The sequence below is a fragment of the Misgurnus anguillicaudatus genome, chromosome 12, assembly GCF_027580225.2.
Source record: "Misgurnus anguillicaudatus chromosome 12, ASM2758022v2, whole genome shotgun sequence".
NCBI classification, from domain to species: Eukaryota; Metazoa; Chordata; class Actinopteri; order Cypriniformes; family Cobitidae; genus Misgurnus; species Misgurnus anguillicaudatus.
The window spans coordinates 34,573,796-34,600,290 of record NC_073348.2 but is presented as its reverse complement, the minus strand read 5'-3'; the positions used below and the strand labels follow the sequence as shown (position 1 = coordinate 34,600,290).

The window sequence follows — 26,495 nt, the reverse complement described above, 5'->3', positions numbered from 1 at the left end:
ATCAAAAGGGGAGAAGTATGGATTAGCACGCTGCTTGGACACAAACCGGGGCCTGATCAACCCTGGTTGGGTCGCCCAGGTGAGGGTGTATGAAGATCAAAGACCCGAAACACCCTATGACCCTGGGTCCTTCACTGAAGGTGTGTCCAAGCTGCACCCTTTAAGGTGTTTTCAAATCTAAAAATGTAATTATACAGCATGTATTTCTTTATAAAAGTATACAATATCAGAACTAAACCCATTATTATTTTTGTTCAATATGAATTATTTATAAGTTAAAAAAAAGCCAGCGATAGTACTATTTAGTAAAAAAAGGTCTATCTAAGGTATGTAATTGTGAGAATATTTTCACTGTTAATCGACGTGTCATCCTAACTTAAAAACGAAAGTAAAATATGTTCGTCTGAACATTGAAAATGTTGAAGTTTATTTAATAATATATGTTGTTATAATATTATATGTTGTATGTAAATATATATATGTAATGTATGTCTGAAGTTGTAACAAAATTTCCCCTGGAATTGTTATAAGTATTTCTGCTTCTGATTATTAATAGCGTATATATTAATCTGATGTCTGTGTGTTTCAGACCCTGCTGTGTGCACTAAAGTGTATATGAAAATAAAGTAGTGTGAAACGCTATGTATTCATTTTTAAAATGTATTTTAAATGGGCCTATAGGCTCATAGGTTTTTTGTAAAAAAAATAATAATTCACAGCACCCCCTGTTCAAAATGACTTCCAGCGGCCCCGCCTCTATAGTAAGTAACTTATTTAAAAGTGCCTTGCTTGTTAAAGCAGTTAAGAAGTTTTATCTGAAATTATTGTTGACTGAAAATAAAGTTAATTTAGAATTATCATAATTGCTAAGTTTTATAGTTAAAATCTTTTAAGAGAGATTAATTGTATTGTGGTTTCTTAAGAAAAAAATAAAGGAAATAAAAAATGATGTAAATTGTGCTTGTGGTTCTTGCCCCCTTGGGGTAAAGGAGAAAAATGCTGGCCCTCGTCATTATCAAAGTTGGCCATCCCTGCCCTGAGCGATCGATCGCAAATAATTCAGCACTTTCACTTGGGACAGCGCCTTTGTTACGTCAAACTTAAAGGCACATGTTAAGAAGCTTCAAGAGACACTTCGGGGAAGACACTTAGGAACATAAACAACTTTGGTAAGATATATCTTTTTGAGTCTTCTGATTCATTGCATTGTTTCAAAGCAGGTTTACATAGAGACAAAGAGAATGAAAATATATAGAAATAGAATATATTATATTATTGTAAATTGTATTGTGATCATAAATAAATTAATAAATATAATCAAATTACATATTCTTTTTCTTCTTTTATCAAACTGTTAATAATGAATTCAACGTTTAATATGACAATTAACAGGTGTCAAATATATATATGCCTTAATACACAGGAGTTTGCAAAAATAGCATAAACAGCAGTTTTAATTTTATGTGTCACAGCCCAAAATTCACTCTCAAATGTGCACATGCAGGCTCAATGCTAAATCTTAAAATCTGTTTACATTTACATAGAGAAACTTACTAATAACCACTACAAGTATTCATCACGAGGAGTCAGTAACAAGTATAAATGTTTAGGTCAGAAAGTGTTTTATTTATTTCTTAAGAAATACAATTTTTCTGAAGTTTAATTAACAGAAAGTTTATAAGGTGTGCTTAAACATTTCCTGGACAGGGCTTTAAGCATAGCCCCAGACTAAATGCATGCTTGATCTGCCTTATAAGAACAACATATCTTTCACTCACATAAGTTATACTAATGCCATTGTTTTGTCTCATGCACACCAATATTTTTTTTTGTAAGGTATGTTTGTAAAAACTACTTAAATGTCCTAATATAAGTAAGGCCTATAGTTCAAGCTTAATCTAAACCCTGCTAGAAAACCACCCGTAAATAAAAACATCTGTTATTTATGTTTAGTAGCAGTTCAACCATGCATAATTCTTCAGAACACGATTCACTCGTTTTGCTCTGAAGTCATACTCAAATTGCTGTGCACCATTTGAGAAATACATGTAACCTAAATAAAGAAGAGAAAACAATTTATCAATAAGGGTCGCATTAATAAATGAATATTTCAGTCAGTTTTTTGTGTAATGCTTACCACCATTTTCAAAAGCAGCATCCACACGTGACCCAATTCCAGGGAAATTATCTTGAATTCTTTTAGATAAGCCCAGTTTACCTGTCCGTCCATTGTAGCTATATGCAGTGATTAAATAGTGTTAGTTCTGATGCAATTGTTTTTAAAATCATGATTGTAAAATAAAACAAACACAGCAATTATTACAGACAATGTAATGCCACCATTATATTTACTCTGTTTTCTCTTACCTCCAATATTTGCTTCCAACAAAGAACAGAGTTTCATCAGTGTATGCCACATATACGGCTGCATCAATCTTTTTCACATAAGAGGGAAACCCAATGCTGGAAATGGGTTTGGGATATCCAGGTAAGATTTTGCCATCTCTGACACCCCAGTACTGCTGACCTGCATACAGATGATCACACAACTAGATTAAAGTTCCCATAACACAAGCGGTTTCTGCATATCTGATGTTAATCTGGAGTACATAATACATCCTTTATATCTCCGAAGAGTCTTTAGTTTAATCAGATTTCTAAAAGACAGATCAGCTTTACAGATTCTTTTCGATAACATACAAAAAAATTTGAAAGGAGAAGTTATGAGCTGCGGAGGAGTGAGTCACAAGTCATGCCATTGTTTAGTCTTGATATAAAACAAAACTTTCGCGTGAAGTGATTGAACCATCCTCGGCTCTTGCTCTCCTGCTGATTGACTTGTGGGTGTGATTTTCCGGGGGAAGTGCCCATAAAAAGAAGTGATACGTATAGCTTACCCCTAAAACGTCAGCTAGACCCATAATTTAAAATAAAAAAACTTTCCAAAACTTGTAGAAACCCTGACGAAGTGCATTTGGCACAGAAACTCTTGACACTTCGCCTTTGTTTAGCATGAAAAAAAACAACTCTTAAACTGTTTTAATAAGTCAGAATGCATGAAATACCATTGAACCACCCCTTTAACTAAAGTCTTGTTAAACACACCGCTTTATTGAAGTGTGACTTTTACCTTTAAAGAGGAAGGCAGTTTTTTTGTCCTTCGCTGTGTAAGCAGCATCAACAGAATCAATAGATGGCCACAAAGAGCTTATTTTATGCTGTGAAAGTCCACTGTAATATCCTTTCTTCCAGTAGTATCTGATAGAGAGAAAAACAAGGTCAATTTAAAGTTAATATGGGTAAATGTTTTGTAAAATTTTTAACTGAAGAAATTAAATATTCATGCATAATTTTCACATTTCACTTTTATTCATTTGTATCGCTGTAGCTCAGCTGTTAAAGGATCGCATTAGCAGGATTTAATTTACGCAATCTCACATATACACATTGCAATGCACTTGTAGAACACTTCAAAACACTTTTATATATCCCATTAAAAAATACAGTATACCCATTTTTAAAGAAGTACAGATCTCCCCAAATGCTGGTTGCTGCATCAAAAACTAAGTCAGGATTGCATGGCTCTGGTTTTGGCTCAGGCTTTGGTTTAGGTTTATCTGTAGATCCTCGTACCCCTTATAAATAATACAAAAAAGAAAATACATTTGTATTAATTCATATGGTGTCAAAATCGAATTTAAACATAAATTTGGATATAATATGCTATAATATAAAAGCTCAATAGTATCACAAAAAGGCATTTACCATACAGAGCCTGGATCCCAAGTCGGTCATCCTCGGGAAGTTTATAGCCATTTGTGTTGACATATTGGTAATTTTTAAACATGAGAGCCGATCGATCTTCAGAGTGATCTAATCCTAGCGCATGACCAAATTCATGGGCAGCCACCAAAAACAGGTTGATACCTAAAGCAGATTTGTTAAATATAAAAATTCACCATACTGTCAGAGAACAAGCAAAGGTACTTTATGTCATTTGTGTACTCACCTTGTGAACTTAATGTCCATTTCTCATCCTCATCAAAGTGTGTATCTCCTCCTTTTTTTGGACCAGGAGGGTTGGCGTGAGCCAGAACCTGACCGGGTCCATCAAACGGTTTGCTATCTCCATGATCTAAAAGCAAACATATTATAAGGAAAATAAGTCACAGTAGTGATTTTGTATGACACAAATTTACTGATCAAACCCACTTCTTGCTTTGAAGAGAATCATGATATCGGCTGTGCCGCTGTAGATCTGTTTGAAATCGAGAGGAATGACATCACTGTACAGCTTGAAGGCTTTAGCGATAGTGGCGTCTACTTCACTCTTGCGCAACTTCAATGTGTATTGAGTTATTCTAGAAGAAACAAAAAATAATTCAGTATTTAAGTACACTTATGACTCTGAATAAGTCTCGATTATAAAACCTGCAAAAAAATGCATTGGGTCTTATTCACTCCAGAATTTAAATGTGTATTTGCCAAAAGAATTGCTTTTAATACAAATGTCTTCCAATGTTCTACAAACTCATAGTCAAATACATACATTTGCTGGACATTGTTTTACATGAACAAAGCAATGTTTTGATATGGTGAAGTTTTGTATGCAGAACTGTTAGCAGTCTCTGCATTTTAATTTCTGTTGGAAGAAAGCATTGCGAAATCAGGAAAGTGATCTTAAAGGAGCTATACATACCTGTATGTTACAACACTTTGCTTCCACCTGGGCTTCCCATTAAAGTGGACGTATCTCGCCACATCACTGACACCGCAGCGCGGTTGTTTCATCACCTCCAGAGTGTTTGTGTCCAGCTTGCCTGTGACCTCCAGTCCAAAAAACTCTTGCATGCCTTTCAGATCTTTCTCAAAATTGGGAAGGTCTAAACTTCTGCCATTCGGCTGAGTCACATCAGGATCCTTGTAGAATTGTGCTAAATAATCCTAAAAAAAAGAAAAAGCAAAGATCTTTGACTATTCTTCACAAACATCATACATAAGCATATTATACGTTGAGATTGGTATTCACTTCTGCTATTTGACGGTCATCTGGCGATGTCATCAGTGGGGAAGCGTTACAAAGAGCTAAGCACACGGCAATTGCCAGAGCGAGAACTGTCAGGTTCTCCATATTTGTCGGAGAAATTCTCCACTTGCAATTTACAGGATTGAGTGATCTTCCAAACACACAAAAAAGCACAGCAGTCTCTGCTCTGACGGTCTGGGATGAAGCTTTGGTGTCTTCTAAACCCTTAAGTCTTGTTACAAGCTTATATACTGTAAGAATGCATCATAAATAAAGAATGACAGCATATTTATTAGAATCTGATCACAGCGAGTGTTTTTTTTTAGAAACAGGGAAATTCTTACAAAACAACATGAATGATTCTTGCACAAGTCTAATATTGGGAATTGGTCTTTGTTCACAGTGTTGTTGTCATGGACAAAACTAAATGCTACTTGCCCTCAAAGCAAAATGATTCATCATCTTGAATTTTTGGTGTTGGGAAGTCCATTTAAAGTTGTAAACGTATGTATGTAGTTGTGTAACTTTAGACTTAGTATGTCTGTAAATGGTCATTCTACAGAAATTTCCATTTTTGGTATGGCAAGATGTTTTACAAATAACATTTAAACTTAGACTACATTATTAGATTACCCTTTGACTTTATGAATACACATAAATGACAGCTTAATGTTTGTCTTTTTTGGACATTTATTTGAAGACCGCATGTACCATTTTTTGTCATTGTGTTACCCACTGATCTATATAAATGACTGGATTGCGTATAGAACGCTTAACGTAACAGCGTGAGGTGAAGCCAGCGCAGAGCACGAGCCGCCATCTTGGTATACCCAACCGGCAGAGGACGTCATTGACTTCCATTCAAAATCATGTTTAAAATTCACCCGCTTTACAGCGTATCAGTCACACAAGATTATTTTTAGGATATGTGTACGTAAATGAACTGTTAATTCTGGTGTTATTTGCAATGTTTATGTTTTAATCGGGCAGGATAATGGATTTATAAAAAACGTTAAGGTGAGTGTGTCTGCTGCATTCTGTTAATGACACGGGTATAAATAAAGGTTTTTTTGACATTCAACTACACGGTCAGCGTTATTTCTCTAAATAAGTTTAGGTAACTTGTAAGTTTAGATAACATAATTACAAAACCAGCAAATGATTGCATGCACATACGGTACAAAGTATGATTATTTATTTAGATTTCAGAATGAGCACGTTTGTCATTAATACTTAATATGTTGCGGTCTGTCTGCTGATCTGATACTGTAATGAAGATGAATGTATAATAACTGATTAAAAACTAAAATGTAAAATTTTCAGTAAATAACTATGTACATGCTTAGGACGTTTGTGTTGTAATAATGTACAGGGTAACTTTAGATATAAAAACGAAGAATAGTAAAGTGATGTTTTATCATTAAAATCTGATAACGTCCATTGATTTAATAGAGTGTTTGGGTATACCAACATGGCGGCGCGGTGGCTTCACAGTAGTGACGTCATGCGCAATACAGTCATTTATATAGATCAGTGGTGAGAAAACAATTACAATGCAGTAAATAATGCAATATTTTTTATTTTATTTGAATTAGGTTTGTTAAAAGTGTGATTGAATGATGTTGGTTCATTTGTGCAAAATGTATTTGCTATAACAATGAAAATATTTGAAAAACAGTTATAAACACATAATAATGCAATTATACTATAAATCTTAACTCCTGAGTGTAGCAGAATTAAATTACTATTTTACCATATGAATACACATAAATGACAGCTTAATGTTTTTTTTCATCTTTTTTACAGCCTGTTGTTACGTTTTAAGGTTTTTGCCTTATACATCAGATTAGACACATTTAATTTTAGTAAATGTAGAAAAGTTTTTTATAAACATTTATGGTTTTAAAGATATTTTGGAGCATCTAACCCCACCCTTACCCTAAACCCAACCAATTCTCAACCATATAAAACACAACACGCAAGTAAAAGTACAGTCATGTATTTATTGCATAAAACAGTATTACAAACCATTCACGTTGCAAACCTTTCGACCTGAAGCCATACAATTAATTTATATCAAGATCTCAGATCTCATTCAAACATAAACCAGCATGATATAGTCGATCACAAGAGCCAATAGCGCTTCACATAGCTAAAGTAATGATGCCATTGGTCACGAGACACATGAGAGCCATTGCCTTTTCACATTCATAGATGACGTATCATAACTTCATCTAGCATCAGTTTTTGAATCAGTCTACACCATTTATTTGCATCTTTTCTTCAAATAAATCGATTGTTTGACCTCGGTACACTTGGTATATTTTAAGAATTTTTTTTTAAAGTTGTTTGTTTATATCATATAATAAATAAATGGGTATGTTATTTGCCTTAAATAGTGTAATGTAATAAAATACAATTAATCATTGCGGTTTAAATTGAAAATCTTATCCCAGTACATGTCATCAAAATGAGCAAAATGATACCCCAAAATATAATTTTATACCCTAATATATTAAGTTTCACCTGCTGCCGGTAAAGGGCGCTAATTTACTAAATGCATCTATTAGTATTTGGTGAAATGGACAAACGACCAAAGCAATCGTATAGGTTGGAGGGTATGTTGGAAAATTAACATTTTCTTAAAACTACCCAAATGTGGAAGGTGAAAATCCATTTCCAATAAACATGAATTTTGTAATAATATTATACAGGCTGGGTCAGAATAACCGTCCGTGTCATTATAAATAAACAAGTTTATAAATGAAAAAGCCACTTTTCAAGTTATAATTCAGATGAGTTACAATCAATATAGAAAAGTCATACAAGGAACATTAGAACAAATAGACTTTTTTTGCCATTTAGATGAGTCATATTATGATTAGATACAAAGAACATGAACCACGAAAATGGGAAATATATATAGAATAATATATAATTGCAAATTGTGTTGTCCTCATAAAATATAATCTAATAAATGTACATATTCTTTTTCTTTTATTAAGAAACATTTAATGATAAATTCAACATTCATCATTTAATATAATGAACAAGACTTTGCAATAATAACATGAACAGCAGTGTTGATTTTATGTGTAACAGGCCTTAATTCACTTTCAATGTGTTTACACTGTAAGGCTCATATTTTACCCTGTTTACATTTATTTAGAGTGACTTACTAGTCACTAGTAAGAACTACACATATTCTTCATGAGGATTCAGTAACAACAAATATTTAATTGATCAAAAAGTGTTTCATTTATTTCTTAATTAGTACAGATTTTCATAGATTTTTTCCACAATGAACAGAAACTTAAAGGAGTGCTTAAACATTTCCTGGACGGGCTTTAAGCCCCAGACTAAATGCTTACTTGAGAACAACTTAACATATCTTTCACTGACATAAGTTATACCAATGCCATTGTTTTGTCTCAAGATGTTTGTCTACTTAACCTACTTAAATGTGATAATATACAGAAACTAAAGCCTATAGACCCTGTCCAGAAAACCACCCATAAATCATATTATAAAGATATATAAAGATAAAATGTATATATTTTCTGTTATTTATGTTTAGTAGCAGTTCAACCAATCATAATTCTTCAGAACACGATTCACTCGTTTTGCGCTGAAGTCATACTCAAATTGCTGTGCACCATTTGAGAAATACAGGTAACCTAAATAAAGAAGAGAAAACAATTTATCAAAAAGGGTCTCATAAATAAATAAATATATGGAAATTGTACGTTTTTTGTGTAATTTTAAGCTTACCACCATTTTCAAATGCAGCATCCACACGTGACCCAATTCCAGGTATATAATGCTGAATGCTTTTAGGAAGGTCCAGTATACCTGTCTGTCCATTGTAGCTATGCAGTGTTTGAATAGTGTTAGTTCTGATGCAATTGTTTTTAAAATCATGCTTATAAAATAAAACAAGCACAGCAATTATTATAGACAATATTATATTTTCTTTGGTTTTCTCTTACCTCCAATAGTTGCTTCCGACAAAGAACAGAGTTTCATCTGTGGATGCCACATATATGGCTGCATCAATCTTTTTCACATACAAGGGAAACCCAAAGTTGGAAATGGGTTGGGGATATAAGATTTCGCTGCCTTTGACAACCCAGTACTGCTGACCTGCATACAGATGATCACACAATCCCATTCAGTAAAGTCTTGTTATACACACAGCTTTAATGAAGTGTGACTTTTACCTTTAAAGAGGACGGTAGTGGTTCTGTCCTTCGCTGTGTAAGCAGCATCAACCGAATTAATAGACGGCCACAAAGAGCTTATTTTATGCTGTGAAAGTCCACTGTAATATCCTTTCTTCCAGTAGTATCTGATAGAGAGAAAGACAAGGTCAATGTAAAGTTAATATGGGTAAATGTTTTGTAATATTATATACTAAAGAAATGAAATATTCATGCGTAATTTTCATATTTCACTTTTATTCATTTGTGTTCCTGTAGCTCAGCTGTTAAAGCATTACATTAGCAGGATTTAATTTACATAATCTTACACCTTGCAATGCACTTATAGGACACTTCAAAACACTTTTATCCAAATCGTTTTATGATACATGCTATACATCTATCCTATTTAAAAGAAGTACAGAATTATACCTATTTTTAAAGAAGTACAGTTCTCCCAAAATGCTGGTTGCTGCATCAAACACTAAGTTAGGATTGCATGGCTCAGGTGCGTTGCTCAGGTCAGAAAATGGATTTGGCTCAGACTTTGGCTCAGGTTTATCTGCAGATTCTCCAACCCCTTATACATAATACAAAAAAGAATACAGTTGTCATAATTCACATGGTGCCAAAATCTAATACAAATATAAATCATGATATAATTTGCTATAATATAAAAGCTCAATAGTATCACAAAAAGGCATTTACCATTCAGAGCCGGGATCTCGAGTCGGTCATCCTGGGAAGTTGAAAAAAGCAATGATTTTTGACTATTCTTCACAAACATCATACATAAGCATATTATAAGATAATTTTGGTATTCACCTCTGCTATTTGACGGTCATCTGGCGTTGTCATCAGTGGAGAAGCGTTACAAAGAGCTAAGCACACGGCTATTGCCAGAGCGAGAACTGTCAGGTGCTCCATATCTCAGTGATCTTTTCACAAAAATTCTCAACTTGCAATTCACGTGAATGAGTGGTCTTCCAAACACACAAGAAAGCACAGTCTCTCCTCAGCTTTATCTGCTCTGACGGTCTGGGATGAAGCTTTGGTGTCTTCCAAACCCTTGATTCTTGTGACAAGCTTATATACTGTAAAGTGTGTCATAAATAAAGAATTATTTATTATGACAGGAAAGAAAATTCACTTACAAAACAACAGGAATGTATCCTGGACCAACCTTAAACTGGGAGTTGGCCTGTGTTCACAGTGTTGTTGTCATGGACAAAACTACATGCTACATGCGCTCAAAACATAATGATTCATGTCCTTGAATTGTTTTTTCTATGAGAAGTGCATATAAATCTTGTAACTGTATGTCTGTAAATCGGTCATTCTACAGAAATGTCAATTTTTGGAATGGCAAGATGAACTAAAAGTTACTAACATTTAAACCTAGACCACATTATTAGATTTTAAATGGTGGAAAAACCTGTTTTTGATTAAAAACAAAAACAATTTCCCTCATAATTATGGGTACGAGCACATCTGTGGTGCTTGGAATTCTATATATTTAATTAAAAAGCAAATAATGTCACATTGATGACCCAAGAAAGTGTAATTGTTCAAATAACATTGTTTTTATTTTGAAACATAAATTGCCCTAATATGACCTTTCAGACCTCTGTGAAATGTAATTCTTATTTGATGATTATTCTACCGTCATATATTACTGGACATTTGAGAGATAATGACATGTGATCCAGAAGTTACTGGCATTCATGTAAGTTATTTTTGGAGGACCTACAAATGACCTTACTGTATGAAAAGTTTCACAAACTGATTTGGTAGCATGTGTCTTACAAACCTGTTTCAATTGAACTTTGTAATCATACAGTAATCAATTACCGCCAAAATCAGTATTGTACCTGAATCAGGTCAGTATTAAAAAGTAAATTCTTCATTTTACGCAAAATCCAATATCCGCCCATCTTTTCTCCTTTTTTTTCACACTGTGACAAACGCCAGTCCACCTTCTCTCGGAATGCAATAAATCCGCTTAACCAATCACTGTCACGGTGATCCGTGTAGGGTGACCAGATGAGATTGGCTGAAATTCGGGACGGGGGGGGGGGTGCAGACGTAAAGGGGGGGGGGGTCATCCAATAATAGTTTTATTTATTAATTTTATTTAATAATAAAAGATAATGAATTTCAAACGGAATCAATCATATGTAAGTACATATGCATATAAATAAATTTATATAATACGTATAGTATTTTATACTTTATACAATAATAGTTCATACAATAATAGTTTTCTTTATTTTATAATAAAAATAAGGAATTTCAAACTGAAGTTACTGAACTAATCCTATTTTTATTAATATAAGTACATATGCGTATAAATTTATATAATACGTATAGAAGTATTTTTTTTAACAAAGTTTCTTGCCTGCCCTCGACCAATCTGACTCCTTCACGCGACTGACTGTCACTGCCTGCACTTTCAACTGTCCTCGCGGTTGCTGCAACTTTCGCTCTCTTAATCAACTCTATAAAACAAAAAGGTCCTATTGTCTTTGTGCATATAGATGGATAAGATACATTAATAAAAACAATACAACGTCAGCATATTTCGCGGAGGTTTTAACTGCTGCCAGCACAATGAGAGCCTACAGTATAAAAACAAGATGCTGCAGCCAATGAGCAGCCGGCGGCGGGTGGCTGCAGCCAATGGGCAGCCGGCGGCGGCTGGCTGCAGCCAATGGGCAGCCGGCGGCGGCAGGCTGCAGCCAATGGGCAGCCGGCGGGGGCTGGCTGCAGGATGACTTAAACCTCCTCGCTCATGTTTTATCAGACAACTGCTACTCAAGATTTTGCTTTAGTATAATATTCGGGGAAATTAAAGCGGGATTCGGATTAAGATTTAGCTTCAGTATGATTTTCGGGACAATTAGAGCTGGATTCGGGATTCGGGACAGCAGCTTAGATTTCGGGACTGTCCCGAATTTTTCGGGACGTCTGGTCACCCTAGATCCGTGTCATGTTTTGTGTGTCTCCGATTACGTCACCTGGACAATTCATGGACTGATTCATCACACCTGTTCCCTGTTAAGTGTTGTGTATTTATACTGCTGTCTGGTTCTCACGTGTCGCCGGATCATTGTCATTGTCATTGTGTTCATGTCTGTTCCTGTTCCTTCTGTTAGATGTTCCTGAGTTTACCCGCCTGTTGTTTTATTTTACGTTCTGTTAATAAATGTTATTTATTTCATGGTGAACCCTGCACTTGCGTCCTCACTCCTGTTACCAGTCGTGACAGAATGATCCGGCCTAACTGGACGCAGCGGGTTCACGGAGGGCGGCTCCCCCAGGAGTTTCGTCGAGGGGGAGTAGTGACATCGGGGTTCATTCTCCACCAGCCCCGATGTCTCTTGGGGACCACCGTGAGCGATCGCTCACTCCTGCGGGCCTGCGGGAGGAGGACCGGCCCAGGCGGTCCCCCAACGGTTGAGTCGTCGTCGTCGACGGTCCCTCGGAGGACCACCGTCCCGCTCGTAGGGGGATCCGGAACGGACCACGCCCGACCATTTCCCCGGGGTGGCCACCGAGGTGAGGGTCCCCATTTCCGCGAGGGGACGGGAGATGACTTCCGGGGGGCATCGGATCGTCGGCGATTCCCAGGAGGGGGGTAATTCGTCTGCCTCGATTCTCGGAGCGATCGCTCCGGTTCTCCTGGCGCAGTCCGGCCCACCGGCCTGTGGGTTTCGTCCCGGCGGCTGCCGGCATCGCCAGGGTCCTCAAGCCCTCCACATCTCCCTTGGACTTTTGCTACCAGACTTTTGTGTTTGTTTTGTTCATGTGAGTGTCTGGTAGCCACTCTTAGAGGGAGGGGTCATGTCACGGTGATCCGTGTCATGTTTTGTGTGTCTCCGATTACGTCACCTGGACAATTCATGGACTGATTCATCACACCTGTTCCCTATTAAGTGTTGTGTATTTATACTGCTGTCTGGTTCTCACGTGTCGCCGGATCATTGTCATTGTCATTGTGTTCATGTCTGTTCCTGTTCCTTCTGTTAGATGTTCCTGAGTTTACCCGCCTGTTGTTTTATTTTACGTTCTGTTAATAAATGTTATTTATTTCATGGTGAACCCTGCACTTGCGTCCTCACTCCTGTTACCAGTCGTGACAATCACAGCGCACTTGCACGCAATGTAAACAATAATGGCGGCGCGTTGAATACACGGTAGACCCTGAAGCCGCCGCCAGGCGCCGCCATTTGCGCCATTTAGAAGTTCAGCCGCCATCAGCCAATAATTTCCTCAGCCAAATTGAGCCGCCAGCTGATAAAGTTTGGCTGAGCCGGCTAGAATTATTTGCAATCAAATAATAATTCTATCACATAGAGACATACACACACGAAATATATAAACAATACACGAGATCCATTTTCCGATTGGTTTCATAACAGCACAGTCTTCTGCTCGCTCGTTGCTACAATACACAGAGGGGTTGCAACTTGCAACCTGTGGAGGTCGCATATGCAGGCTGCATACGTCATCAAGCCTGGTTTATTTAAGTTAACTGAGCATTACATTCGCAAGCCATACGCATATTACAACAATTTACGATTAACTTATAATAAGAATAAACTTTATAATTGTTGATATTTTGAAATAAGACAGTGTTGATGACGTAGGCAGTGTAAAAATGCGACCTCCGGAGGCTGCAGTCTTCAGATTGGGAAATTAAAATTGCTCGTTTTCCGTACAGAAGAAGCGATGCATTAATAAGGTGCGCGTCACAACAATGCATTTCAAAAATAGACCGTGTTATTTTTATTTTTGACCAATGCGCGCGACCAGCATCCACACAGGAAAAAGCTGCGGGTAAAATTACGTTTGTAATATGTCTGTTAATTTTGTATTGGAACTGCGATTTGGAATCGGTGAAGTCAAATATAGACGCGTTTCTTATAAGAACCGTTTCTGGGAAGTCCGCGCGCGGCATAACATTGACTAAAGTGGTCGCAATCAGGTCCGGTAGCGCAGCACACGCATAATTCTGCGAATGAGAGCAAGTAAAATCAACAGAAAGTTTCTATCGGTCTCCTGTGCTGCTTGAACCCCAGAAGTAAAGAGACTTTTAAAAAGCTTGCCAGTAAAATCCATATCACACCAACAATGACAAGGTAAGCTAATGTTCCTATGGTTACAGTCCAGATACATAATAGATTGCTAGGCTATTGCTATGCTATCTACCGTTTTATTACAAACAGCAACCAGTTATTAGTCTATAGGTAGCATTATAGTGGGCTCTAGGTCTATTGTGTTTGGTTATGTGTACCATAATTTACCACTTTTACCAGATCATTTGTCTATGTTTATAATTCTGACAGTTATTGTATTTTGCCATAAGTCTTCACTGTGCCTATTCAAAGCTCGAGGGCCAACACATAACTTTTAGATTTATAAGCAGCAATAAACTACATTTTAACATTTTTTAATGCCTAGTCATACTTCTGTTATTTTGATGAAAGTAACTCAAAAGTAATGTAACTGATTACAGTTCAGAGACAGTAATATTGTAATGTAACTAATTACTTTCAAATTACAGTAATTTGTAATATATAATGTATTACACTTTGTAAGTAATTTTCCCAACACTGTTAATCAGTATAACGTAGACATCTGTAGACATTTGGCAGCTTCAGCCATTTGCAGCTATGAAAAGTTTGGCGGCTGCAGCAGCCATTTAGGTTTCGGCTGAGCCGGCTAGCCAGCCAATAACTTCATCAGCCAGCCATTATTCTCAAAACAAACGGCTTCGGGGTCTAATACACGGCCTCCTAGTTTTCCTCATCTTTTTTATACTTTGTGATCAACAAACAAACAAAAACAAAATAGTAATTTTTATGGCATTGATAAACCCGTGGTGGTTTTTTGTGACGGGGAAGAAACATAAGCCATCAAAATCTATTAATTTACGCGAGAGGCATTCGGGAGATGGAAAAATGCTGGCTGTTGTTTGTTCTCACACGACAGCATTAAGCTTCTGTCATGCTAACACAATGATCTCAGGGGATTTTATGAAAAACTTTCCATTATTTTACGCAAAGTTAACAAAAATCGAGCAGAACCAAAACATTTAACAGCTGATCGCCAGGGCCGGATTACCCAATGGGCATTATGGGCACTTGCCCAGGGGCCCACGCGCAGTCAGGGCCCAAGCGACGGGAGAAAATAAAATGTAAAATCTAATTGTTAATTATTAAGATTAACTATTAAAGCGCAAATAATCCCGCGCTGAATCGAGCGGACTGTGGGTGGCAGTAGTCTTCATAGTTTAAGTTCGTAATGAGTGAGAAAAGCAGCAGTGCACAGTTGATTTATCAGACAATCCATTACTTTTCTTCATTTATCCTCAATATGTGAATGTCCTGTAAATGACGCGAATCACTGCTGCTCTGACAGCCTGGTAAAGTAATAATTTGTATAAGAAATCATTTGTACTGCGTATGTGTCGAACGGAGCCGTCCGCGCTTGTCCGTGGTTTGGAAGCTGCGCGGGAACGCGCGCGCGACAAAGACAGATGGGGAAAGTTTGTCGTATTTGCCCAGATTGCCCTTCCTCCTCTGCATCTGTGCGCAACAGTGAAACACACATCGCCAACAGACAGACAGGTAGGCAGGAGCTCTTCACACAGGTCGTATTCCAGCTGTGTTTTTCTTGACTTGTGGGGAAGTCAGTGGAGATCAAATGACATAACTACCAGTACCTCAGTTTTACAGCTCCAAAAGACAATTGTTGTCTTGCTAACATGACTCATAATACGTTTTCTAAAGTGTAGATAAGCCAATAGTAACAGGTTTTAGTTTAAAGTTCAATACTTTTTTTAAACTGTTTCAGTTGCTTTATTTTTTATTTTGTCAATCTGTCTGTAGTTTTTTCCCCACTTTTTTGGAGCATTTTTCCTGTGATATTAACAATATAGCAGTAACCCTCCTTTTTTAATTTAGTGTAAATATGTGTTATTTTAACACCAAAAGAATTAAAAAGATTTACTACCACGTGCAAAATAAACAAACACATTATTAGTGAAACTGTACCCTCTCCTTGGCGCAGTCATTTATTCTAAATATATTTGAAACTAGTAGAACAGAAAACATGCACATTGTTGGCAGTATCATTTGCTGTCTTCTGTTCTTGTGATAAACACTTTGTGTGAACTGATTATTTTGTATTTTGTAGAAATCTGTAGAGTATGAAACAGTTGGGTGTGTGTGAAGGAATTAAAATAAGGAAGTTCTGTCAATATATTTAATCTTTTGTTTAAAAAAGAATTAGGCCTAGAGAAGTGCCCTTTTTTCACTTGAGCATCTGCCCCCTGTGCAGGTCTCTGTGCAGGTCCGGTCCCTGCTTGCAACAAAAATATCTACATGTATTGGTATTGTCCTACAGGTATGATCACCGGCTGTAATGTGTCAGTGTAAATCCTGTAAAATTAGAGGTGTTTCTAACAAAAAGAACCATATATATATATATATATATATATATATATATATATATATATATATATATATATATATATATATATATATATATAGTTTGATTGTGTGCGTGGGGGGGCCTACAAGAAATTGTGCCCAGGGGCCTCCAAATTCTTAATCCGGGCCTGCTGATCGCTGTCAAAAAAGGTTCAGCCACGATGTCCCAAGGATAACGCAGCAATGACGGTGTTCTTAATATGACACTAGCCAACTAAATCCATATGCCAAAGATGAATGTAAATTTATATATTGATTCAATAGATTTATAGCATTTTGAAAAAAAATAGGTTATGGAATTAATGCATTTTGCAGAAAAAAATTATCAGTTTTTATAATAAATCTTTGGAAATCAAATGATGGATTAGAATTTTTAATGTTATTATAACCTAAAGATGCTACGTGAAAATTTGTAACGGAAAATAGTGGTTTTCATCTTGTCATTTTCTTGGTATAGAAAACACATTTTTACCCAAATTAGTCAAAATAGATTTATTGCATTTTGGAACCAAAATCTTATGCAAATTATAGACTTGATAAAATGTATACAATTTCCCATCTAGATGAGTCATATTACGCTCGTATAGACAATTAATTTATAAGCTTGATTAGGAGGTTTCTTCAACTAGGGGCACTTGCAGCCTTGTGACTTTGAATATAAAAAACTTGCTTAAAAGTCACATAACACAGTCTGATAAGTTTAAAAAATTTGTCTAATTTTAAGGTCTGTAAGAGGACAAACTTAGATTCAAGAGAATTTGTTAATAATAAAAAAAAATTCAGACCTGCAAATGAACAAATATAATTTCCACCACATCTCAATATACAGTTGTTATTTAAAAAATATTATAACTATGCCACTCCAAAATGGTCTAAGATAATTTTTGTATGTAGATTTTCCATTCTGTCAACAATGTACAATAATTATACATTTGTCAATGAGATAAATTAACTGTCCTTATGACCAAATGCTGAACTTTTCACCTGTCACACACTGAAATTTAAAATTGATTTGGGTAAGAGCTTATTAGAAAATAAATAACATGAACTGTTATATTAATGATCTCATAAATTGTGGTATACAGTTATAATAAATAATACATTTTTAATGTGTGATAACTTTTTATGATTAAAAAAAAATGTCTGTGGTGATGGAAATGACAGGGTGTTGTGGAAATGACAAATTAATTAATGTGAACATAGAGAAACAGTACAGATATTTCTTCAAAAAATTCTTAGACTCATCACACTCCAACTCAATACACAATGTCATTAATCATAAGCACACCTTTTTTTAGTATAGTGCTGAGATTGAGTCTCCTCAGTCCCCCTCCTGCTCCACCCACTTCCTCATTGTCATTGTTAGCTGATGACCAACTTTCTATACCGCAAACTTGCAGTATGCACAACACTAATATCCGACATCCATTTTTTTCCACTGACTGACACTGAAGTTATTAAGTAACAGGATTTTACCGCATTTTTGGCATTTTATAGATAGCCTATTTCCATTTTTATCTGTCTCTAGCCTTTACAAAAATATTACACTTGAAAAACACTTAAGGGTTAAGGATACACATACAGTAAGGTCGTTTCTAGGTCCTCCAAAAATAGCTTACATAAATGCCAGTAACTTCTGCATCACAAAAATCGCATGACCTCGCAAATGTCATATATGACGGTAGAACAATCACCAAATAGGAAGCACATTTCACAAAAGTCTGAAATTCAAAAAATTTCCCACATTAGAGCAATTTACCATACTTAATACTTTAAACTATGTTATTTGAACAATTACACTTTCTTGCGTCATCAACGTGTCATTATTTGCTTTTAACTAATTATATAGAATTCCAAGTGCCACAAAATAATAATGAGGGAAAATGGTTTATTAAGTCAAAAAAAAAAAAATTCCACCATTTAAAATCTTTTTTTTTATTTAGGAACAAATGTACATTTATGACACTCAAATTTGTAATACAGTACAAAAATAAAATAAAAAAGGCAAGGCGCACAAATTTCAGATAATATTACATAACCATTTAAAATCTAATAATACACAACTATCAAATATACAATGTAAATGGCATAAAAATGTGAATAAATATTTTAAAATATATAACATAGATAGGATTTAAACAGACAACTTCTGGCTGATACCGATGCCGATACCGATATTAAACACTTGTATACAATACTATACAGTTGGTCTATTAGCTAGTTTATTTCTGCATCAAATAATTTTACTGAACATGGTTTTGATCTAATTAACATTCAACTGACCAACATAATAAGAGACGCACAAATTAAGCTAAAACAAATATTTAAGCAATATCGCTCAAGTAGGAGTGTGATATAGCTCTATATCATCACGGCTGTGATTAGGCCAGAGGCAATCACAGCCGTGATGATATAGAGCTATATCGCACAACTCCGAGAGCGATATTGCTTTTATACAACAGTTCGACGGCACACGTTTGAAAAACGAAAACTAGAAAACAACAACGGAGTAATTTTAAAAGCCTCTTTGTTTGAGAATTACTTCTTCCGCCACGGATTTGAGGGCGGCCTTAATGACAGGTAAAACTTTCGGCTGCTTTGAAGCTCATAACAACTCAATGGACGGAAAAGCCGTTTCTTTATATTACCGTTTCTTGGTCACAAAGTGTAGTTTTAAGATTAGTTCAGTCGAGAATGTATCTGTATTATATTTAAATCTGCAGTCGATTAGTAAAGATAGCGCCTGTTTGAACGTTTGCTTAGTGAGATTCGGTACGAATGAGAACCAAAGCATGAGCGGACATCAGTGTTCACTCGCCCCGCTGACCACCGCCCTCTCTGGGCTACATCTCTGACAGGGATACCCTGGCTCTCATGTTGGCCTTGTTTGTTTATGATCGTCAAAATGAGATCAAATCAGCAGTATTTGGGGTCATGATCAAACTTGTACTTGTTTTTTTATTCATATTTAGTGTCTTTTGTGTTGTTATTGTTTTGGCGCGAGGTAAAAGTTAATAAAACTATACTTGTGTAACGTTACTATTGCTTTCTCATTTATTCTTAACGTGATACGAGCACTCGATTATTATTATTAAACTTTGTTCTTGTCAGTACTATACAAAACGGTTTTTTATAAGTGTCAGAGATATGTTTTTGCATGCTGCTTATAAATATACCAGTGGCGATATCTCATAACATGTTTTAATAGTCACGTCACGATAAAGTAAATGATCAATGTCCACATTTAAAAGCTGCGGGGCTTACCTGCAGTTCCACGGCGTTTTCGCGTTCTGATAAAAGATATAGCTACATAAAAAAACGAGTGTTTATATTCCTCTTTCCAAGTGTTAATCGTCCACACGATGTGACAAGACATTTCTCCCATTAACTTTAACGTAACATCCAAGAGCGCTGATCTTTGACGGAATAATACTTCTGATTGGGGATTCACAGACTGATTTATGAGCTAGTAAACTAATGAGACAAACGGAGAGTGAGACAAACAGCGCGTCTGTGTTTTTCCATTCAGAGATGAGCCTGCTTAGGACCTCCATTCACTGTAATGACTTGTAAGAGACGGAAGCAAGCGCAGGTGTAAAATAGAACAATGTTTATTTAAATATAAACAAAGAGAGAGTATTCAATGTCAATGCGGAAGTAATCCAGTCCGGTGTTGTTGGTGGCAATGGTGACGATGACTACGGTGGAAGTTGGTGCTTTGAGTGCGACGTTGGTGGAGTGGTGAGCAGTGGTGAAATCCAGGCTGACACGGAACATCCACACGAAGACGACGACGACAATACACATCCAACTGAAACACGTAATCCAAAGCACAGGGAACAACCAAGCAACACGGAGACTGAGCAAACAATAGAATCTGGCAGGGAACAGAAAGTCAGGTGAGTATATATGGAGATGATGTAATGATGAACAGCTGGAGCGAGACAATCAACACACAGGTGAAAGGGATTGCTCTAACGAGCACATGGCAGGGTAAGTGAGCAACACACACACACAAACATGACACGGAGGAAAACAATGGATTTTCCTACCGTGACAGTACCCCCTCCCCTAGGAACGCCCCTCGGCGTTCCCAGCCTGCTTTACCTGCTGATTGAATTCATCAATAAGGCGGTGATCCAGTATGTCCCGGGCAGGAACCCACCTTCTCTCCTCCGGACCGTAACCTTCCCAATCCACCAAGTACTGAAATCTGCGTCCCCTCAGTCTGGAGTCCAGAATACGGTTAACCGAATATGTGGTTTCCCCATTAACGATACGAGGCGGAGGGGGAACCGGGGCAGGCGGATTAAGACGGGAAAAAATCACCGGTTTAATTTTGGAAACGTGAAAGACGGGATGAACCCTCCTGTACGCAGGAGGAAGGCTAAGACGCACTGTTACAGGATTAATGATTTTGGGAACAGAAAACGGGACAATAAATTTGGTAGCAAGCTTATTCGAAACGGAACGCATCGGAATATTCTGGTTTGAAAGCCACACTCTTTGACCGACGACGTATCGGGGAGGCTTCGACCGGTGGCGATCGGCCTTGGCCTTGGTGCGTGACCTTGCCTGGAGCAGAGCTCTGCGAGCTCTGGTCCAGGTGCGGTGGCACCTCTGGACTAGTGCGTTTGCGGAGGGAACCGACACCTCGGATTCAGTACTGACAAAATTAGGTGGTTGGTACCCTAAACTACACTTAAATGGAGACATGCCCGTAGATGACACCGGCAGAGAATTGTGTGCGTACTCCACAATTGAGAGTTGCTGACACCAGGACGAAGGATTCTTGGAAACCAGACATCGCAACACCCTTTCGACGTCCTGATTGGCTCGCTCGGTTTGACCGTTGCTCTGGGGATGAAACCCGGATGAAAGACTAACAGTCGCCCCTAGCAATTTGCAGAACTCTCTCCAAAATTTGGACACAAACTGGGGACCCCTGTCAGAGACCACGTCTGTCGGGAGGCCATGTATTCGGAAGACGTGGTCAATGACAGCTACCGCTGTTTCCTTGGCTGATGGTAATTTGGGCAAGGGAATGAAATGGGTCGCCTTCGAGAACCGGTCCACTACGGTCAAAATCACCGTATTACCCTTAGAGGGTGGGAGGGCGGTAATAAAATCTAGCGAAATGTGGGACCAGGGTCTCGAAGGGACAGACAGCGGTAAAAGTAACCCATCTGGAGGACGATTGGAAGTCTTACCAACGGCACAAACCGAACAAGCCAAGACGAAGTCGTGGACGTCACGAGCCATACCAGGCCACCAAAATCGTTGCTTGACTAGAAACCTAGTTCTACTAACCCCTGGGTGACAAGCAACACTGGAACCATGACCCCACTGGAGGACGTCTGACCGTAACCCTTCCGGCACAAATAAACGGTTCGGTGGGCAGCGAGCCAGAGGCGTTACCCCTTCTAAGGCTGTCAAAACCTTCGATTCGACCTCCCATCTGAGCGCGGAGATAATGATTTTCTCCGGTAAAATGGGCTCGGGAGTAGCAGTACGATCGGAACGCTCAAAAAGACGGGATAAAGCATCGGGTTTGATGTTTTTGGAACCCGGCCGGTAAGAAAGTGTAAAATCGAAACGTCCGAAAAACAATGCCCACCGAGCCTGCCTGGAGTTAAGTCTTTTGGCAGTTCTAATGTATTCGAGATTCTTAGGGTCCGTCCATACAATGAAAGGTTCACCCGACCCCTCAAGCCAGTGACGCCATTCTTCCAGTGCTAGCTTGACCGCCAACAACTCTCGATTGCCAATGTCATAGTTAACTTCCGCAGGAGATAAACGATGGGAATAATACGCGCAAGGATGAACCTTTCCGTCTGAGGATGCGCGCTGGGACAACACTGCTCCTACCCCCACCTCTGACGCGTCGACCTCCACTATGAATTGACGTGAACGATCAGGGGTAACGAGAATGGGAGCTGAAACAAAGCAGCTTTTCAGTTTGGCAAACGCAGCCTCAGCTGCGTCTGACCACCTGAACGTCAAACCAGGGGAGGTCAAAGCGGTCAGAGGTGCGGCTAGTTGGCTGAAATTGCGAATGAAACGCCGGTAAAAATTGGCGAACCCCAGAAATCTCTGCAGGGCCTTGCGAGACTCTGGGGATGGCCAATCTACCACAGCCTTAACTTTCTCAGGATCCATGCGAACACCCTCAGTCGAAATGATGTGTCCTAAAAAAGAAACAGACTGTGCATGAAAAACGCATTTTTCCGCCTTGACAAAAAGCCCATTCTCTAACAACCGCAGAAGCACTCGTCGTACGTGTTGCAAATGTTCCTGGAGAGACGAAGAAAAAATCAATATGTCATCCAGGTAAACATATATGAACTGGTCTACCATGTCTCGCAACACGTCATTAACGAGTGCTTGGAAGACTGCCGGCGAGTTCGTGAGACCGAAAGGCATCACGCAGTACTCAAAATGGCCACGAGGGGTGTTAAACGCAGTCTTCCATTCATCCCCCTTCCTGATGCGAATCAAATGATATGCATTACGTAAGTCCAATTTAGTGAAAACGGACGCTCCCTGCAACCTCTCGAAGGCTGAAGACATCAACGGCAAAGGATAAGTATTCTTTACCGTGATGTTGTTCAACCCTCGGTAGTCAATACAAGGTCGCAAAGATCCGTCCTTCTTCCCCACAAAAAAGAACCCCGCCCCCGCTGGAGATGAGGAAGGGCGAATGAACCCCGTTGCCAGAGAATCAGAAATATATTTCTCCATGGCCTCCATCTCCGGAACGGACAGAGAGTATAACTTGCCCTTAGGCGGAAACGTACCTGGCAATAAGTCTATCGCACAGTCATAGGGACGATGAGGAGGAAGAGAATCAGCCCGCGACTTACTGAACACCTCCTTCAGGTCGTGGTACTCCGCGGGCACGGTAGACAAATCCACTGCTTTCCCCTGAAACACAGACTCAGACACAGAAACACAAGCAGAGACAAGACAGGACTTATGACACTCCTCGCTCCAGCTGATAACGGAACCCAATTTCCAGTCGATCCTGGGATTATGGAGATGAAGCCAAGGATGTCCAAGAACTATGGGGGTGAGAGCAGTGTCAGTAATAAAAAATGAAATAGTCTCTGTGTGGTTTCCGGAAGTGATGAGTGTGATAGGTGCCGTGGTGTACTTGATAGTGGGTAACCGAGCTCGACCCACCTGCATGGGTTCCGGATCTGAGAGACCACCGGCGGAAACTTCGTTGGACGGATCCGTGGACTCCGCTTGACGTAGGGACGGACCTTGAGTCTTCCTTTTGGCAGCGGTGGAAAGGCGTGCGTCAACCCGGATCGCCAAGTCCACCAACCCGTTGAGCGACTTCGGTAATTCCGCCGTGATGATCTCTCGATGGATCCGATCCGCCAACCCATGCAGGAAATGATCCCACTGCGCTTCCTCGTTCCACCTGCACTCCGCCGCCAGGGTACGGAACTCGATGGCATAGTCCGAGACCGACCGCTCCCCCTGCTGGAGATCCGTGAGGAGACGGGCGGCCTCCCTCCCGGCGACGGAGCGGTCGAAAACCCTCTTCATCTCCTCTGCGAGCGAGGCGAACGAGGAACAACAGCTGTCCTTGTTTTCCCATACCGCCGTCCCCCAGAGGGCAGCCTTGCCTTTGAGGAGCGAGAGCGTAAACGCCACCACGTCTCCTCGAGGAAGAAAGACCGGGGCTGTTGGGCGAAGTGTAAAGAGCAATGAGAGAGAAAAGTACGGCAATAGTTGGGCTCACCGGCGTATTTCTCCGGGATAGGCAGTCTCGGTTCCTGGATGAAACTACCCCCTGGAGGTGAAGATGGTGCGGGCGGCATGGGTGGCGCAGTGGGAGGCGTGATGTCCGGAGATCGCTGAGAGAGCTCGGAAACCTTCGCCACCATTACCTGGACGGCCTTCCGCATATCTTCGATGGTTTGATCCTGATGATCCATACGAGCCAGAGATCGCTGGAGAAACTCCTCCAGCGCGGAGATTGGCTGACCACCTGCTGCTTCCATGTTGGCCAGATTCTTCTGTAATGACTTGTAAGAGACGGAAGCAAGCGCAGGTGTAAAATAGAACAATGTTTATTTAAATATAAACAAAGAGAGAGTATTCAATGTCAATGCGGAAGTAATCCAGTCCGGTGTTGTTGGTGGCAATGGTGACGATGACTACGGTGGAAGTTGGTGCTTTGAGTGCGACGTTGGTGGAGTGGTGAGCAGTGGTGAAATCCAGACTGACACGGAACATCCACACGAAGACGACGACGACAATACACATCCAAACTGAAACACGTAATCCAAAGCACAGGGAACAACCAAGCAACACGGAGACTGAGCAAACAATAGAATCTGGCAGGGAACAGAAAGTCAGGTGAGTATATATGGAGATGATGTAATGATGGACAGCTGGAACGAGACAATCAACACACAGGTGAAAGGGATTGCTCTAACGAGCACATGGCAGGGTAAGTGAGCAACACACACACACAAACATGACACGGAGGAAAACAATGGATTTTCCTACCGTGACATTCACTAGGTGGCGGAATAATACGAAAGGTGAAGCGGTTACAGTGCCGTTATCAGTACAATATCGTATAGCTCTTAGCCAATCAGATTCGAGAACCAGAAAGAACTGTTGTATAAAATAAGACAGCATGACAACCTTCAAAGGTGGGTTTTGCTATTCAGCATTTATTTTATTAACAACATTAACTCGTTTTTTTTTTTACATGTAATGGATTTCTTTAAGCAGTTAATTAATAAACAATCTGTATCGGCCTTTCTCATGCGATTGCCGATATGCCGATGGTTTCAAATTCATCAAAAATTGGTGCATCACTAATATATAATGAAAGTAGATGTTGGTCACTTGTTTAAAATGTTGCACTGTCTCTTTTCAGATATCAGCATTTTCCTATTGTCCTCATAAGGTCAACTATGAGGTATCTCATGATTTTATATAAAGCTTTTAATAAAAAGTCACTAGTTTGACCTACTTTATTGTTAGAGAATTGTTAAAAAATAGAATACAAATGGATTAAACTACTTAATTAAGTAAGAATATTATGATTGAAAACATGTGGTTTGATACCTTACAGCAGCCATTTTTAAAAATGTCACTGGTGTTACTACACTCTTAAAACGAATGTGTTAAATTAACACATCTTGTGTCTAGTTAAGGACAACACACCTAGTGTGTTGTCCTTAATTTAACACATCTCTGTGTTATTTTTAGAACAACACACTTTATGTTGTTTTAACACATCTTGTGTTGTCCCTTTTATTTATATGAACTCTAAATCAGCACGAAATGACACATAATGTGTTAAAAACAACACATAATGTGTTAAATAGTTTAACACAAAGCAATGTGTTAAAATTAACACATCCAGGGTGTCTAAGTGAGACACTTAGGAACATAAACAACTTTGGTAAGATATATCTTTTTGAGTCTTATGATTCATTGCATTGTTTCAAAGCAGGTTAACATAGAGACAAAGAGAATGAAAATATATAGAAATAGAATATAATATATTATTGTAAATTGTATTGTCATCATAAATAAATTAATAAATATAATCAAATTACATATTCTTTTTCTTCTATTATCAAACTGTTAATAATGAATTCAACGTTTAATATGACAATTAACAGGTGTCAAATATATATATATATATATATATATATATATATATATATATATATATATATATATATATATATATATATATATATATATATATATATATGCCTTAATACACAGGAGTTT

General features: G+C 38.4%; 2 protein-coding genes across 2 annotated transcripts; both read right to left on the bottom strand.

The window, feature by feature from the left end:
* Window positions 1-1,615: 1,615 nt before the first annotated feature.
* LOC141369082 (stromelysin-1-like) lies at window positions 1,616-5,226 on the bottom strand. Its single transcript, XM_073874474.1, has 10 exons — window positions 5,030-5,226; window positions 4,700-4,944; window positions 4,213-4,361; window positions 4,010-4,135; window positions 3,766-3,927; window positions 3,512-3,635; window positions 3,131-3,258; window positions 2,368-2,527; window positions 2,138-2,235; window positions 1,616-2,053 (listed from the first exon to the last, which is right to left on the bottom strand). Exons 1-10 carry the CDS (start codon window positions 5,129-5,131, stop codon window positions 1,950-1,952), a joined length of 1,398 nt encoding a protein of 465 aa, XP_073730575.1. The 5' UTR covers window positions 5,132-5,226; the 3' UTR covers window positions 1,616-1,949.
* Window positions 5,227-8,075: 2,849 nt separating this feature from the next.
* On the bottom strand, window positions 8,076-10,287 carry LOC129446666 (stromelysin-2-like). Its single transcript, XM_055207873.2, has 7 exons — window positions 10,051-10,287; window positions 9,934-9,964; window positions 9,658-9,805; window positions 9,247-9,374; window positions 9,016-9,169; window positions 8,798-8,895; window positions 8,076-8,703 (listed from the first exon to the last, which is right to left on the bottom strand). The coding sequence occupies exons 1-7, from the start codon at window positions 10,150-10,152 to the stop codon at window positions 8,600-8,602; spliced, it is 765 nt and encodes a 254-aa protein (XP_055063848.2). The 5' UTR covers window positions 10,153-10,287; the 3' UTR covers window positions 8,076-8,599.
* Window positions 10,288-26,495: the final 16,208 nt, after the last annotated feature.